The sequence below is a fragment of the Oryza brachyantha genome, chromosome 3 (assembly GCF_000231095.2).
Source record: "Oryza brachyantha chromosome 3, ObraRS2, whole genome shotgun sequence".
Classification (NCBI taxonomy): domain Eukaryota; kingdom Viridiplantae; phylum Streptophyta; class Magnoliopsida; order Poales; family Poaceae; genus Oryza; species Oryza brachyantha.
In genome coordinates, this window is record NC_023165.2 from 24,861,909 (window position 1) to 24,879,563 (window position 17,655).

The following is a 17,655-nucleotide window of genomic DNA, read 5'->3' on the forward strand; positions in this document are numbered from 1 at the left end:
TGTAATCATTATTAATCTCCCAATGTGGATTAATAATAACTAAAATATTGCTTATGGTGGGCTGTGGGTGCATGGTTTTGAGAGTCGTGCCCATGGCAATTAAGGACCGGTTCTCAGGAAACCCTGTAAGTCTTACACGTACTAACCACAAGCCAGAATGGGCAACGGTAAGACTCGTAATCTAGCTTGTCTCTATTCGACGTACCAAGGCAAGGGCGAGCGTGATGGAGTATGGACAGGCAATCGTGGTGTAACGAAAGCCTCTGCTGCTTTCGGATTCACCAAGGCACAAGAGGGGACTGCCCGACTTGGAGTAAAGTAGGGGGTGAAACCTGAAGTGCGGTGCGATTGTCTAGGGAGGGTTAGGTGAAAGGTCTTATCATGGTTTCCATACTAAGGTATCATGGTGATACGTTGGGGCATGGTAACATGCTTGGGAGCCATGTCTTGTGGATAAAGTTGTACACCTCTGCAGAGTAAAACTATTCGAATAGCCGTGCCCGCGGTTATTGGGCGAACTGACAGATTCACCGGGATTAGTTGAACCATTAATAACCTGATTAATCTTGGAACTGGTTTGACCCTGCGCAACATGGTGTAACATTGACAGTGGTTTGGGTCTGTCGCAATGTGGTTTAACGTTGGACAGAGGGTTAACCCTGTCGTTACGTGCTGTAACGTTCGACAGCGGTCTGGGCCTGTTGCAGCGTGGTGTAACGTTGTACAGTGAATGAGTATTTTAAATGTTTACTTTACTTTTATTTCAGTCTATTTTGTCTACTGTTTTACTAAATTACTGCCGCTTTATGCAAGTTAACCTTAGTCTATCCTTGTTACCCTATTGCATTCATTATTTCCCTCTCTTAGGTGTTACTTGTTGAGAACGCTGGTTTGTACTCAACCTTGCTTAATTTTTTCCCACCAGAGCAAGTGCCAGAGTCTGAGTCAGAAGGTTGTTCCAGAGGTTAAAGTGAGGTTCAGTCCGCCGTCGAGAATGTCTGTGGTGTGTAGCCGTCATCGCCAGCTGAAGCTGAAGATTAGATGGTTTAGTTTGTTTCCTTTTCCGCTGCATTTCGATATATAAGTGTTTTTATTTGTTTTTAAGTCGTGGAACTGTGTATTAATTTGTCATAGTATGTATTCGGGCTGATTCCTGAACCAAGATTTAATACATGCTATTGTTCAGAAATTTGGTGTAAATTTCTGGGCGTGACAATTTATGTCTTGTTTATAAAAATTTTCATTACCACTAAGTTTAGAAAAAAAAACATAACTATCACCGTGATTTTTTAAGATTATTCTACTATTTTTGAAGGAAAATAAATTAGGACGGTATTTGCGGAACCGTATTGCCAAAAACTCTTACCATACCTAAACAATTCGTGATTTTACGATTTTGTGAACCCTAGCGGGAACACATACGTACAGTCCAACTCAGTCTAGTTCTTGCCCTTTTATTTTAACTGGAATCCAAGTCGGTACTATAACTCTATTGGAATTAGACCTTAATATGCTCCTATATTAACACCATAGCTCTAGTTCCTATTTATATATATACTGGGTATTACATCTCAGCCATTAAAATCTAGATATACTACGATACGACGGTTAAACATTTTCTCTTTTCTTGGTAATTTATAATCAAAAGAGTAAAAGTGTAACTTCTTTCAAAACTGTTTTAATTATAGATATTATATAGATATATGCGTGTTGTTTTTCTCCAGGATTATCTGATGCGTTGAAACCACATGAACATAATGTTTTTCCAGAAGTGCACGCCTTAAAAAGCCAGCTATTTTTATGCAACATGCATACATCTTTACTTTAGTTACAATACATCATTGCGGCCATGGCACACCAAAATTTTCCAATATAGCTGCAACAATTTTCTCCAAAAGACATTGGGTAAGTTGCACCTTTCATCAAAACAAATCGCAGTTACATTTAGGGGATAAGTAGTATGACTGGGAAAGAATTCGACAAGATGTCCCCTACGAGCGATTAAAAATACCTGGACCAGATGGAAAATATCATCTTCTAGAAAACCTGGCTCGTCTCCTGGTAGCAAGTGAAGCTCCGCTCCCCATATACCCACCTGTTCTTTTATCATCTTCATCTTCACTAGACTCATCGGATCTCCACCTTGACACACCTTTCCCAGATGCTGCTTCATCAACTGAAGATTTCTTACCAAAGCTACACATGATATAAAAGATAATGGTAAATTATCGTGTAACATTCCATTCACCATAGCACCACATTTGTGGTTCTGGCAACCACCAATTAAGCGGCTGCTGGAGCAAGTATCCAATATTCTAAAATCACTGCAGAAAAAATTGCTAAAATTTCACCTTTAGTTAGGAAATTTATGAATGATTTAGGCTTACTCAGGCCAAGTCCTTGAATGTATAAACTAGACTAATACTCACTCCACTTCAAAATATAAGACGCATTTTGTTTTGTTAGGATAAGAGTTTAATCATAAGAAAGTACTTGTGAATACGAATCTAATAGTATTAATTTTGTGTCGATATTTATATTTTAATAAAGTAATCTTTGGTTAAACTCTTATCGTAACAAAAACAAAATATACCCTATATTTTGAAATAGGGAGAGTAGTTGCTAATAAGTTGTTGGTTCCCTATAGATGTATCCCGCTTCCTTTTGATTGTCTTGAAAAGAGTGGCTGCCAACTATCACAAATGGGAGATAACCAAATAAAGGCCAGGGACCAAAACCTTGTTGGGAAGCAGACACTAGGGTCAGCTCCAGATAGTCCAACCAGCTAGCTAAAATTTCAAATGAAGCAATGAACACTAAAACCTGCAGTCCCTTGTGCCTGTTTCTTATGCAGCACTTTCGCACTTGGGAGTAGGAGCCACCCATGGGCTGTAACTTTTCAAGAAGGCTATTTCTAAATTCCAATTCCTAATATATGGTAGACCATTCAGCAGTACCCAGGCAAGTACCAGGGAGCTACAGCATCAACTAGCGCAAGTAGACTGCAGAATAGAAGTATGAAACAAATTGCCAAGGTAGAAGGTACATAATCATGGTTACCTAAGAAAATTCTCTTTAGCAGGTACTTTAGTTTTCTGCATGTGGTCCTCAAGAAAACCAGCACTCTCAGATATCTTTGAGTGGCCGTTTTGACCAGCACCTGTGCCACTCAAGATGAAAGGTTTCTCAGCGCGTGAACCGAAACCAAACTCCCCCTTTCTGATAGAATCTTTTCCTTGAAAGGGAGTGGTTTTGTTAACCTCAGTCCTCAAAGAACTCGATTGGTAATCTTTCATAGGTGTATCACTAGAACCCATGTTGAAATACATAGGGATTGAATCATAACCAGTAGGTTTAGTTCCTTTTTTAAAACCAGACTCTCCTTTCATAAAACTGTGTTCTTTAGTGCCCTTTAAATATGGACCCTCTCCATTCTGTCCCACAGAGGGGAACAATGATATACCCCCTGCAGTTGACCTCGTATTAGATATAGGTGAGCCCAGGGGAACTGGTCTGCATTGGAGGATAGACGGGACCTTTCTATCAAACTCTGAACGGACACTGCTGTTAAGGCCAACAGAATCATCCAATGCATTGATATGTCTTGAGTGGAGAGGACTTGACTTCTTTTGAGGAATAGGGGTGGCAGATAAGCTCAATGCAATGATAGGATTTGGTAATCTTCCCAGATGATTAGCTGGAGAAGAATTTTGCATAGTTCGTGCAGCAAACTGGTTTTTCTCTCCACTGCCAATGGCTCTCATATCCTCCCTCTGAGCCTCAGGAAGCATCTCAACGCATTTAGCCTGTATAGGCAAGAAAAAAATATTGAAGTTGCATATTAGCATATATACATCTCAAAGACAGCGATGCAGACATGCAGTAGAACACATCCTGTGTTGAAAATTATAGGTTTCTTCACTGGGCAAAGATAAAGTATACTACATTAGTTACAGTATATCATGTCTGGATACAATCACTACAATTATGAAGAACACCAGCAACTCTTGACTACCAGATTAATAAGAATTAGACAGGCACTTTGAAAGAATAAAAGTGTGGAAGCTAGGCACTTACAACCAAACTCTGTCTCCACTGAGCAATTGCTCTGATTTTGGATGCTGCTTCTTCACTAGCAGTTTCCAATGCAGTCTGCTCAAAGCTCTGAAGAGTACAATCAACCTCATATGCTTCTGTATACCGATAACGCTAAGAGAAGAGGCAGAAAAACAATTCTCAGATTTCACCTTTCAGAGTGTTTCCTTGCTATGAGAAGTAAGAAAATTGTGCATATCTTAGCAGTTTGTGGCTATGATTTAGATTGAACTGACAAATGTGTCTTGTGGTAATTTGATAGAACATAGTGAATAAATATGATAGACTACAGCAGTTAGAACATAGTGATATACACAATGTAAAGATATTATAGACACCCCTGATCCATTCTACTCAGGCTATCATTTAGTTACAAAGTTTCTGCACATAGAAACTAGGAACTCATAAGCATCATTTTCTATCTTGATCCTTAGTAGGCCAATAGTAAGCATAAACCATTTCATACACAAGAAAAGGTGCTGCTCCTGCTATGGTTTACTAATCTGAATTAGAACTGCTTTTATCATTCCTTCATTGTCTGAATGATGTGTCTAGCATTCGAAATAAAACATAAACAATCGGTAAATGTATGAGAAAACTTAGATAACAATTTCCTACAGCAGTTTCATTTATGTAGACTGCATGCACCTGAGCAACTCCTGTACTGAAATGATGCAGGGGGGGGGGAGTTTAAAGTATAAATTGTTTTTACCTGTAGGTAGAAAACAACAAGCAAACTACCAAATGGCTCCATGGGCATTTCACGAGCATAGTCAAGGAGGGACTTATGAAGATGTTTTTCTTCCTCAGAATCCCAAGGCAGATCAATCATTCTATCAACAATGCTCCTCTCAATGCAGATATTACAAAACTCAGTCATCATTACCTCAACATGGTGCATCCAAGAGCTTTTGTGACCATTAGCATCTTCAATGTGTAAAATATCTGCTGACCTTTGCTCTTTTACCTTAGAGCAGTAGCCCCTATGGTACATAAATGCTTCTGCTAGATGGCCATACTCAATTCTTACACGGACTGCGGTTACTGCCTCACTAAGAGATGCTGTGCCATCTTTCTCAATGTTTGCAGCAGCAGAGAAGGTGTCACGCCCTGTGCACTTTAACACAACTAATGCCACATCAGGTTTATGACGCTCCAGAAGAACTTGTGCTATCTTCGGGTGTGTTTCCTTGCTAGAAATCTTGGGAAGTAGAGAACATGCCACCTGCACAGAGTAGAGGTGCATGAAAAATGTACGATAATTAGATTTCAATAGTAGATCTTAGGTGAACAAGCAAGTCTTTAGTTAGAACCAAAAATAAGACTCAAGCTCTGATGCCAGGGTGCTAATACGGACAGCAAAAATGAGAGTTTTTATTGGATTTTGAAAACAGATGATAGTTACACAGCAACTAACAAAAACTGACATTTAGTGGGACCCACAAGTGAGATGAATTGGTCACAACACATCACATTGCTCTTAACACACATTAAGCAAAGTTAAATGAATTGGTAATTCGGGCATGCATCCATTTCTTGGTTATAGAAGTCACTGCAACAATACTTAGCACCAAAATTCATGCTATTTCGTAGTACTTTGCTTAGATTCCAAAAGAATAAAACCATTGACTGTTACAAAAGGCCAAATCCTTGTAGAAGTCCCGATGCATAAAGAAACAGGAGGGGAACAACAGAAGACATGGTAGATTCCAACATATCCGTATATGCAACCATGGCAACTACTACTGGCAAGCAGTTCTTCAGTTTCCCGTTCAACTAAACAGATTTATCTCATCATACATATATGTTTAATAGTTATATTATTTTACTCCAGCATCCAACAGAGTCTACACGGCCCAACAATTCCAAGAAAGGAAAAGAAAATCAAAAGTTGCAACTATGCAAATCCATTTATAATTTGCCTATGAAAGAGGTATGTTGCACCATCACCCATAACATATAATATGACTATGGAAAGCTAAGGCAGATGCTTATGATATGTTGATCACGCAAATATGAAAAATTTTCACAAGTCTGATGTGCGCAAAAAAAATGTGTATATCAATCAGATATTTGCATGAGGCATATATCAGTAGTAAAATATAGGTAGAAGGAGCTACCTCTAGAGCATGGGAAGAATGATCATCCAAAAGACAAAATACCAGACATTCAAGCAATATTCTCCTAGAGATCCCAAAGGTGGCAGCAAAATCATCCACAAGATGCCTCCATTCTGAATCTGGTCTTGTCCAGTGACAATCAAATAGATAATACAAGAACTATAAAAAATGTCAAGGATATACAGAGGAAATAATGTTTATGTGAGGAACCAAGAAAGTATTTTTGTTTTATCATTACATCGCGAGGCCAAAGGATACAATTGCTTGCTTTGCAATCACCATGTCAGATGCTCCATGCAGGAAAAGTACATCAACAGCCTCTCGCAAGTTCTTAAATGGGTATTTATCAACACTAAACTGATCAATTGTGGAACGGAATATAGATGATGATTGTTCACTCTGCAAACAGGCAATTTTCACTCCTTCCTCATTATCACTGTACCTTTCTTGAATCCCAAGGTTCTGTAGTGCCTGCTCAATGAAAAGTATCCCCTCGTTGTCTTCATTGTATGCAGATGATTTATCAGAGAATTCAGGCCATTTCCGTTCTTTTGCAGACGCCTTTCTTTTAATCACATCAGAACTCCAAGATGCTAAGTTAGTGTGCCTTAAGCATATGTCCTCAAGAAATTTATGCCTGATGCACCACATCATGGCCTCCAAATGCTGTAAAAAAAGCTCCAAAATGAACACTTCACCAAACATAATGACAGTAAGAATCATCTACAGAAGAAGTGGAGTTATGGAAATAAAAACCTGTTTCGCCTTCAGTGTGCTTTCCATGAGTTGATGAAGGTCATTAACATGAGCTGAAACTGCCTCACTGAAAGATGTGATCATAACTTCAACAACACTGGAGATTCCTGCTAACTGCACTGCAAACTTCTGCAGCTCGGATAACTTAGATATCATTGTCTCTAATCCAGATCTATCTAAACTATGGTTAAGGTGTCATTTAACACTATATTAAGGTGTGAAATGCTAACAAAAATGCAATAAATTACAGAAAAAACATGTTTAATGGTAGTAAGCTGCAAGTCTGCAAAAACGCTAAACGCTTGCTGTCTAATGGACATATGGTTACCAAAAAAAAACAACCCTAAGCAAATCTGTCCTCGTGAGTTCAGCTCAAGCTCCACTCTGTAAACTAACACTGAACCCACTGTAGCAGCAATTTCCAGCCTGATGCTATTAAGCTGAGATTCGGTTAAGGTGCTATTTCCTTTGGTGAAACTTGTAGTATCCTGTGAAAACATGTTTAAATGCAGCTAATAAAGAAAGAAATCTGCACTTTTCTGCAACTAGACCACAAAACATGTGTTTTCTGCAATTTACTTAAGAAAATGCAAAAACCATAAATTTCACTCAAAGTAAAACATTTGCTGGATACAAATCATGCTAATCTCAGATATCAGTGCATTAACAGCAGCCTTGCACCATTCCTTGATGACTACCTCATCCAAAAGAAAAGCCAGAAGTGGATCACTTGACACAGCATTTTCATCCAAACAAACATCTGTGATATCTGGTATAAATGTCAAGGTGAAAACCAGGGGGAAATGTAGCATATATAAAATGAACATGAGCTATAGTATCGGCCTAAAGCAGCATAAATTTCTGAAGAGGATACAGTGGCATATCAAGGATGCCAAATTGTTTTGAAGGGCAACGTCAAACAAGGAATGCAACCGCTGGACGTCCAAGTTAACAGGATCACCATGGTCTTCCTTTTCCTGAAACCTTTCATCATGCTGCTTAGAGATAAGGCCAGCCTCCAGGCACTTGTAGTAAAGGCGCAGCCGAACCCTAGTCCCAGTGCCTTGTATTGGGCTCCTGCAAATAGGACAGACATCACATCTTTGGCTGCACTCAGCACATAACGATGCATGCCCACATGAGTTAAGCACATGCTGCACATAGCGGCCACAACTACTCAAGTCCCTAGTTGCACGGCAGTGCTCGATTCTAGCCTCCTTGCATAGTTCAATGAGATCAATGGATGCCAGCTGCTCCAAAGCATTCTGCAAACAATTTTTTTTCAGAAATCAATCACAAGATTTATAACCACTTAAGAAAGCAGTTTAATTCTGAAAACAGGAAATATTTGAGAAACTAGGTGCATGGATCACATAAATGAAGTAGTTACTATTTTCATGTATGTGTCCACCTTTGCGCTGGAGGTTGTGTTTCTATGTGTGGAGTTGAGGTGTGCAGGTCTGCAGGGCAGGGTAGATATGTAAATTGCCAGAATGCATTCCCAGTTGGATTTCTCTAAAGATGCTGAAAGGCACTCACCGCAGATGAACCATGTCAGCCCCCTTGTATCATGGTCAATTAAATTAGTTGGCTGCCTTTCAGCTTATAAGCCGCTGCCAAAATTTGAATTTAAAAACTTAATTTTGGGACTTTTTCAATGTAGATTGTCTTCCAGCATTGGTTTTTAAATCTTTAAGGACTCGTATTACCCACAAATTATATTTTGGTCGAGTGTTGGGCTAAAAAGCGCTAAAGAAGTTCTGTTCAAGTTTTAGGGCATCATTACACTAGTTGAACATATTACATCGGCTAAGGTAGTTAGTTAAACACAACATGTTTGCTAGGGTAGGTGTATTAGCAGGATACTCCTGTGTTGCCAACTGCAAACAAATTAAACTTGTTGTATAAAGGAAACTAAACCAAATTGATATCAAATGCTGCCTACCTGTGGCCACACCTAGCATCGATAAATGGTTGAACTATCATAGCAGAAGTACTCCTGTGACGCCCATGCCATACTAATTTCACCCAAACTCAAATCCGTGGACGGTTTGAAAATCGGATCCCCGGGAGTTCGGTTCTACAGTGAGGAAGCAACTCAAAGCAGGGTTTCCTAATGTGGGGGCATGGGGTTTCCGCTCAACCCCAAATTTAACGAAGAAATCAAATCGGAACCAACCCGAGTAAACTGATTCGAGGGAAATAAACCAATCGAACTCCGAACGGATCTCCGCTGATGAAATGGCAGCTCAGTTTTGTTTCAGTTTGAAACTGACCTGCTCCATCTCCGACTGATCGATGCAGGCAGAGCTCTGGGCGACCTCACCGGCGCCCCGCCGACCTCCCAGCCCTGCTTCGCCGCCGGGCTGCTCCGCCGACGCCCCCCCCCCCCCCCCTCCAGCAAATCAGGACAGGACCCTCTTCGAGACCAGTAGCAGTCGGGGTTAAAGCGGCCAAGGAGTGGCCGCGGCGGCGGACTTCTAGGACCGAGGGAGGGAGGGCTCACGACGTCGACCGGGGAGGGAGGACGCGCGACGGCGGCCGGGGGAGGTGGAGAACGGCGGCGCGGCGCGGAGCGGTCGGGCCGGTCGGGCGAGGGGCGCGTGGGCGGGCGGCCCTTCTCAATAGTGGGGAATAGGGTTTAGGGATTTTGGGGGGAGGCTGATGTCGATTGGGCCGTGGATGCCCGAACTGCCGACTGACTTGTACTTCGGCCTTGTCAGCATTTTCAGTTTACGGGACTACGTGAGGTTCAATCCAAACTGAAAAACCGAAAATCGATTAAAAAATTTGACAGTTTTATTTTTTAAAACATTGTACGACTCACGGACTAATACTGGACCGACGCACAGGGTCATCTTAAGGGTGTTTAGAGGAAAAAATCAAACGACATATATATAAATAAAAAATAATTTGTGAATAAGATTTTTATTTACGTGTTTACGGCGAACTAAAAGTCAATAATTTTCAGTAAAAATCTTAAAATTAACTTAAAGTTTAAGGCTAAAAATTTAAATTTGGATTATAACAAGAGGCAATGATAAAAAAATAACCCTGGAACACTCCACGTACTTCAGAATACTGTACCGAGGAGATTGACAAGTTATCACGAATGTCTTGTTATGAACGAGTAGATCTTTTAACACTTCAAAAAAAAAACAATTAGACATAAAAACAATTAACCACAAATATGAGTATAGTATTTGACCTCGGATGGATAGATTTCATTTCACCATGGAGAGCCTAAGTAGGCAAGTAGCCTACCCACGTCAGGTGAGTTTTGGTTTTACTTTTAGTTACGAATTTTAATTGGCAGAGCAACATTCATGCTTATATTTTCATATGGAACATGCACATTTAATTGTTTTTCATGAAACAAATTTGATCTTGTCCAATCGAAGTTAATTTTACAAGATTTCTTGCTCTCTGAAGTTAATTTTTGCCCACATATTCCATGTTGGCAATTAGCAAAGTGAATAAAGTACAAGTTCAATGAGTACACAAATGGTTTATTTTCCTTGTCTGTTGATGATCAGTTCTAGCCGTTCAACGAGGGTACTCATCTTTATCTGTGCTCGAGGCAGCGAACTTAGCAGCAAAGTTATTTAGACCCAGCTTGAACATTTCAAGATTAACGCCTCCATCCCAATCAACAAGAATGCTCGTCACTCCCATTTTTGATACCTGCATATGTGAGAGGGCGAAGATAGTAATTAATGCATGCAAAATCACAAAAATGCTGGCAATTACATTTACATGTGAGTATACATATAATTTAGATGGATACAAAAGTAAGTAGATACTAGCTAACTGCAACGTGATCATTTATCACGCAACAAACTGAAATGGTATTGCTTTATGCAATTGCATTAACTTGAAAGGGCTTGTAGGAAATGTTTATTATTTAATCAAACAAACAAGGAATAGGAAAGTGAGTGTTGTATAAACAACATTGGCATGTTCAAATGTTCAATGATATATACTAGAAGACATGCACTTTTTTGCATTTGAAACCTGTTTAATTGAATAGAGTCCAATATAGACCATATCATCGACATATCCACTGGTAATAATGCAACGTTATGTAGTAGCTGGGGATAAAGAGACTCTTACAGTCATTAGGCCAGTAATGACTATATGTAACGATTATATAGTAGCTGGGGATAAAGAGTAAGGCTTGGTGATTTACCGTTATAAAATTTCTGTGCTCGTCGTCAAAGAAAAGCATGGACTCGTAGGGGATCCCAGTCGTCATCTGGATCCGTTGGAAATGCTCGGTCTTGTGAGTCCAGCTGTCGAATATTTCCTTCATAGTTCATACAGAGACCAAGGTTAGGTAAAAACCATGCTATTCTTATAGACAGAACTTATGCACTCAGCACAAAGGTGCATACCAATCCTATCATATGTTTGTGGGCAGAGACAAAAACAACTATGCGATGCCCTTCAAGAAAAACTACACGTGCATTGCACAATATGACAATATCTTAACTACTCTAAAAGCATTGTGGTTCATCTGCTCAAACCTCTCCTCACATCGCGCGAGAGTTAACCTAAGAAAACTTGAAAGAAAAAAAAATCATTTGGTTAAGAAACATTGTTCTCTATGGATCCATTTTTAAAGGCATTTCTTTTTCCTAATGGTCTGTATATCCTCATTGTAATGCACAGCCATGTTATTGGTGGCTCATTAAAATCACGATAGTTCACCCATTTATTAATAAGTTAATGATACATGCATTTCTTTCTAAGTGTAAATGTAAGATACAGCTGTGTAGGACTGTAGGTTAAAAGATGAAAAAAAAAACATTCGTGAATTTGATTCCATTTTAAGAAATTAACCAGGAATCCATTGGTTTGCTTAATTGCATCTGCATGCCCATTTCGTTGTACTATAACATAGCCAAACTGTAACCTGAAAGCCCGAAAAATATCTCCGAGCGAGTACCTCTTGTTTTAAATACTTGGTCACTTTGACCATGTATGTTTTAATTTTGATCATTAATAACTTCTAGGTATTTAATTTATAACTAATAAAAGCTATATATTTATATCAATGCACAATGAACATTACTAGTATGGCTACTGTCTTGTTTTTTTGAAAAATAGATGAGAGGCCAAAGTATTTGAAACTTGATGGAGTAAGAAGGAATCTAACGATTAACCATTTAACCCCTTACCTTGGTGACGAACATGGACTGGAGCTCGAGTTTGTCAAGAAACGCGTTGGCAATATCCGGGGTGGACGAGCGGGACGCGACCGCCATGGCAATCCCCTTCTCCTTGAGGGCGCACATGATGCCCCTGGCGTGCCGGAAGAGCATCGGCGAGTCGCCGATGGAGCAGCAGTCGCTGTCGAAGCGGGAACATCAGCTAAATCTCAGATCGAGGAAACGGAGGAAGGCGATGGTGAGGAAGAGATACCAGTATAAGGGCCAGATGGTGTGGTCGAGATCGAAGACGACGAGGCGGGGGAGGACCTGGAACCGGCCAAGGATCTGCAGCGCCTCCGCCTTCACGCGCTCGTCCCCCATCCTCGCTGTGGCTGCGGCGGCGGACTGGTCTCTCGTCGTCGTCGTCGTCGCCGGCGCCGGGCAGGTCAATCAGTTCGTCGCCGCGACACCGCGTTCGATCGACTGCGAAGAGAGGACGACGACTCCGTTGCGAAGAAAGGAAAGCATCGTGACTTCAACCCGAGTACCCGACCAAAGTCTCCGCGCCAGATTCCATGGGCTGGATTGTTTCACGCCAGCTCACTCAATGATGGGCTGCGTTCAGTTTGAATTTTTTTTCTGAGAGACACATCGAACTCATACAATCACACATTTAAAGTATTAAAGCTAGTCTAATTACAAAATAAATTTTAGATTCTACTTGAAAACCGTGAGATAATGCTGCAGCGGCTTGCGTGAGGTTAACCCAGGCAAGGAGCAACAGCTGGTTACAATCTTAGTGGTAGTTACATTCTAATGATATACTAGTACAATGTAATTATATACTAGTTACATTATAATCACAATTACAATATAATTATACTATAGTTATATGAGTTTTACTCCCATCCTTCCTTTTCGGTACCTCGAGATACCGAATCGTTTCTTACCATTGAATCTAGCTAATTAGGACGTGCATTGTTGGATCCAATGATTATAAACGATTTAGTACCGCGAGATAAAAAAAATGATGAGAGTAAAACTCTAGTTATATACTTATTTTGTGCTTTTAAGGAAAAAATCTCTCAGGTGATTTATAGCAAAACCGAATCCCTTGTTGTCCAGTACTCCAGTTATCTCTTCCCATCCCGTCTTTCCGGCGATGGCTGTTGGCAGCCGGACTTGTGAGTTGTGACTGAGGAGGGTCTGACACTCCGGTGATATGGTCCGGATTTTTAGACATCGGCCAATAGCCACATCACATAAGAACCCAACTTTGTAAAGCCAAACACGGACACATATTTGAGTTTGTGTGAGTTTGAGTATGCCACAATACACTGATCAAATCAAATTCATCTGATTCGATTGAATCGTAACATTCACGTAAATGATTTGCTCTCTGAGGTTATCCTTGCTCAAATAAATGAGCAAGGGCAATAGAAGTTACAAGGAATACATATTAACTTAAGGATTACATAAATTAAATATGTTTTTCTTGTCTGTTGGTTCTAGTTGTTCAATGAGGTTATTCCTCTTTACTTGTGCTCGAGGCAGCAAAATTTGTGGCGAAGTTACTCAGACCCAACTTAAACATGTCAAGATTCACCCCGTTCTCCACCAGCACGCTCGTGACACCCATTTTTGATATCTGAAAGCAAGAGGTGAATATACGAATTAAGGTCAGCCCAGATCACAACATGCTTGTAACTATAATTACATGTGACAACACATACAGTTTTTTAGGGCGTCATATTTGCAAACTAATTTGTAAATAAAAAAATTATATACATATTCTTATTGATCTAAAAGCAAAAGCTAAAACATAAACTATGATAAAATAACTTCAAATTTAAAGTTAAAATTCAAATTTTTGGTTATAAGCATAAGCAAAAGCGAAATGATAGGCTGTTCGATGGATATGTATGAATTGCTAACTGCAACATTTTTTTTCCTTTTTTTTCTCGAAAACGCAAGAGAATTGCGTTTCATTTCATTAAGGGGAAGAAAATAAAAGAAAAAAGAAACGGATACAAGGATGGAGAGACACAAAACTCTCCTACTGCAAGACAGTCCCTGGAAGACTTGCTGCCATCGTTTCTCACCCCACTAAGCATCTTTTGAAGGTAAGATGCTCACCAAAGATTACCCTCTAAACCTACTACCTGCAAGACCGATGCAACACTTGGACGGGTTTTACTGAAAACACAGTCATTGCGATGTTTCCAAATCTCCGAAGCCACTAAGATTACTAGGGAATTGAGCGCTTTTTTCACTTCTTTCGGCCAGTGTTTGGTGGCTTGGTTCCACCATCTCAAAAAACTATTGATTGAAAGCTGAGGTGCTGCGTTTGGGATCCCTAGCATCAAGAACACCTGTGCCCACACTTGGCGGGAAAAAATACAAGCAGCCAGGATATGTTGAATGGTTGCTAACAGCAACATGATTACGTGTCACTAAGGCAACAGCTGAGATGTAATGGTTTTAGGGGATTGCATAAGTTCGACACCAGACACAATTATGGGGTTAGTTTTGGAGCTTAATTCAGTAGTAATAATAAGTCGTTGATTCTCATTCCACTGGAAACCACATCATGGTAGCTTACTGAGAAACCTTCATCCATGATAAAACCATGACATAGAAAATTTTTAAGCTTGTGGTGAGGATATTTATTTTACTCAAAAGGAAAGGGTACAGAGGCTCAGGCGGTATAAACAGCATATGGCATGTTCAATAAAATGTATGCTTGAGATATTTTTTTTTCTGAAACCTGTTTAAATGAATAATGAATTCAACATAGACAATATGACTAACATTCACTGTAAGGTATTTTGACAATTGGACAATAGCTGGGTAGCAAGATACTGCAGTAAGAAGTAATGATTTACCGATTCAATATTTCTGTCCTCGTCATCAAAGAAAAGCATTGATTTGTAGGGAATCCCAGTCTTCCTATGGATCTTTTGGAAATGCTCGGTCTTGTGAGTCCAGCTGGAGAATATTTCCTATATACAATTACCAAGTAACATATTGTATTACTGTGCTATATGAGAGAGAGGCCTAAGTAGGACTTATGCATCAAACAAAAGGTATATACTGTGCATTTCATATATCTGCAGAGTAGAAAAAAGTTTCATATGGTGGTTTCCAAAAACTACATACACAACGGATTGGTCTGGTCCCCCAACCCAAAAGTCTGCGTATGTAGCATCGGTATGCATAGCATGTAGTACATAAACAAAAACCAACAGCGTAAAAGAAAGAAAAGCCCAAGCACGAGGGCCGTGCACCCTCTATGGCTACCAAAGAATTTAGGGAAGTTGATTATGGTCCAGACTGCATACATGCAGCATGCTCCAATCCCCAAGATTTGCAATAGTGCTGTCCACTAATGTTATGAATAGAAAATTGATTGGGCACATTGATTTTATGCTGAGAAAAACATTGAACAAAACAATTCTCTATTCATGGTACTAACAGAGAGTGCTCTCTCCGATCACGCTGAACAAATCTTCTATAATTTCTGTTGCCTTTAAGTAGTAAAATCTCATACGAGTATCTTTTTTAGACTTCTGATAATATTAATAGGAAATGAAATTATCAGTTATTTCTTACTACAATATATATTTCCCCATGAAAAAATATTAGCTTTTACAGTTGCAATAAAAAATAAAAGGTTTGAGCTACGGGTGCCAAAACATAGAAAAATGAACGAAGCAAACAAAAATAATTATAGGTAAATTTTTTATACATGTGTTATTAGCGGTTTAAAATCCAAAGTTACAAATCAAGTTTTAAAATTTAAATTTAGGTTGGAGACAGATAAACCATCAAGCAAATGATGAGAGGCTAAGGACAGATTTTGAGGGCCCTAATTATTATCTTGCCCCGGGCCCCTGAAATGTCAGGACCGGCCTATTAAACATTCAGAGTTTGATGCTACGGGCCTTATAACATATAATTGTGGCTGCAACAATGGTAGCCATGCAGGTAAGAGAGCGGTTTACTGCTTCTCGCAGCGCTCATCCTTTTTATCTTCCTCGGTTGTGTAGCAGGCTAGCAGATGCCATCAATGCAAGTAAACGAGATGTGTTGAGGGGAAGTCAGAGCTGCTGCATCAATGGCGATGAGCTTGACAACGACAACACACAACAGGTTTTGTTTGGTGAGCAGAGATGTCAGCTGTGAAGCAATCGCTCGGAAGTTTTGGTTTGGAGGTGGCTGCATGGGGGTATTGACTTGAGGCCGCTGTGGTGGCAGCTATGGATGTAGGTAGAAGCAGTGATCCGCCTCTCGCAGCACTTGCCTATCTGACCTTCCTTGGTTGTTTAGAGGCTTCCATCGACAGAAGTTGAGGTGAAGTTGGCTGCTGCGTCAAAGGGATGAGCTCAGCAATGATGACACACAACATTGTTTCTTTTTGTGAGCGGAGGCATCACTTGTGAAATGACTACAGGGAGGCCTCAATTTGAAGATGGGTTGCTTAGAGGTAGTAGAAGTCCGCGGTAGTGACAGCTGTGGCAGTAGTCTGTAATAGCTGTGGTTTTCGCCTAGTTTTCTCTAATTAGGCCGCGTTCGGCTATGCACACAAGTTAACTAAGCCAACCTTGTTTTCCGCGTGCACGCTTCCCGAACTGCTAAACGATGTATTTTTTGCAAAAAATTCTATAGGAAAGTTGTTTTAAAAAATCATATTAATCTATTTTATATATTTTTAATAATTAATTAACCATGTACTAATCTATTACTACGTTTTTCGTGCCAGGCATAAGTTAACTTACGCCTCCCCATCCGAACGGGGCCTTAAACCGCGTTCTAAAGTTTGTCCTTGTTTCTTCTTAAAATGAGGCACCTTCTTCTTATATCGACGGCAACACCCAGCCCGTTCCAAAAAAAAAACAATAATCTGCTTGAATTTTGGTATGAATGCAGTGCACAATTGACATGCTACACCAAAGTATGTGGGGGGAATTGTCCATTACCTGGGCAACGAACATGGACTTGATTTCCAGTTTGTCAATAAACACCTTGGCTATGTCCGGGGTGGGGGAGCGGGACGCAATCGCCATGTCGATCCCCTTCTCCTTGAGGGCGAACATGATGCCCTTGGCGTGCCGGTACAGGCTCGGCGACTCCCTCTTGGAGCGGCACTCGCTGTCGAAACGGGAATCGAGCAACAACCGCTGGATTAGAGACACTCCCCAACCCTAGAACTCTCGCTCTCGATCGAGTAAGAGAAGGAGGGGGCAAGGTGCGAGGGGGAAGCGTGCTGCGTACCAGTAGAAGGGCCAGAGGGTGTAGTCGAGGTCGAAGACGACGAGACGGGGGAGCACCTGGAACAGGCCCAGGATCTGCAGCGCCTCCGCCTTCACGCGCTCGTCCCCCATCCCCCCCTCCTGCGACGGCGAGCGGCGGACCCGTCACCCGCCGGCGGCGCTCGTCTCGTCGGCTCGTCGCTGCGGCTCGGATGACTGGACGGGGCTGGCTCGCGAGGGGTCGGCTCCTCCGGTAAAAAAGATCAACCCGCGAACTGG

At 40.7% G+C, this 17,655-nt stretch overlaps 3 protein-coding genes across 6 annotated transcripts; all 3 read right to left on the reverse strand.

Moving 5' to 3' along the window:
- Positions 1-1,760: 1,760 nt before the first annotated feature.
- Positions 1,761-9,342, reverse strand: LOC102706372 (E3 ubiquitin-protein ligase HOS1). 4 transcript variants are annotated; one of them, XM_015835496.1, is made up of 12 exons: positions 8,511-8,565; positions 8,383-8,431; positions 7,846-8,236; positions 7,606-7,740; positions 6,972-7,147; positions 6,474-6,881; positions 6,216-6,374; positions 4,808-5,320; positions 4,078-4,209; positions 3,061-3,806; positions 2,012-2,196; positions 1,761-1,916 (listed from the first exon to the last, which is right to left on the reverse strand). In XM_015835496.1, the coding sequence occupies exons 1-11, from the start codon at positions 8,522-8,524 to the stop codon at positions 2,031-2,033; spliced, it is 2,889 nt and encodes a 962-aa protein (XP_015690982.1). In that variant the 5' UTR covers positions 8,525-8,565; the 3' UTR covers positions 1,761-1,916; positions 2,012-2,030. The 4 variants fall into 4 exon arrangements, with proteins under 4 accessions (XP_015690982.1, XP_015690981.1, XP_006651795.1 ...); XM_015835495.1 differs by having other exon boundaries at positions 1,761-2,196; XM_006651732.2 differs by lacking the exons at positions 8,383-8,431; positions 8,511-8,565 and adding an exon at positions 9,248-9,342 and having other exon boundaries at positions 1,761-2,196.
- A 945-nt stretch (positions 9,343-10,287) lies between these two features.
- Positions 10,288-12,672, reverse strand: LOC102710105 (magnesium-dependent phosphatase 1-like). The gene is made up of 4 exons (XM_006650494.3): positions 12,396-12,672; positions 12,152-12,323; positions 11,161-11,277; positions 10,288-10,655 (listed from the first exon to the last, which is right to left on the reverse strand). Exons 1-4 carry the CDS (start codon positions 12,503-12,505, stop codon positions 10,518-10,520), a joined length of 537 nt encoding a protein of 178 aa, XP_006650557.2. The 5' UTR covers positions 12,506-12,672; the 3' UTR covers positions 10,288-10,517.
- A 725-nt stretch (positions 12,673-13,397) lies between these two features.
- LOC102710387 (magnesium-dependent phosphatase 1-like) lies at positions 13,398-17,622 on the reverse strand. Its single transcript, XM_006650495.3, has 4 exons — positions 17,399-17,622; positions 17,104-17,275; positions 15,010-15,126; positions 13,398-13,772 (listed from the first exon to the last, which is right to left on the reverse strand). The coding sequence occupies exons 1-4, from the start codon at positions 17,506-17,508 to the stop codon at positions 13,650-13,652; spliced, it is 522 nt and encodes a 173-aa protein (XP_006650558.1). The 5' UTR covers positions 17,509-17,622; the 3' UTR covers positions 13,398-13,649.
- Between the last annotated feature and the right edge of the window lie 33 nt (positions 17,623-17,655).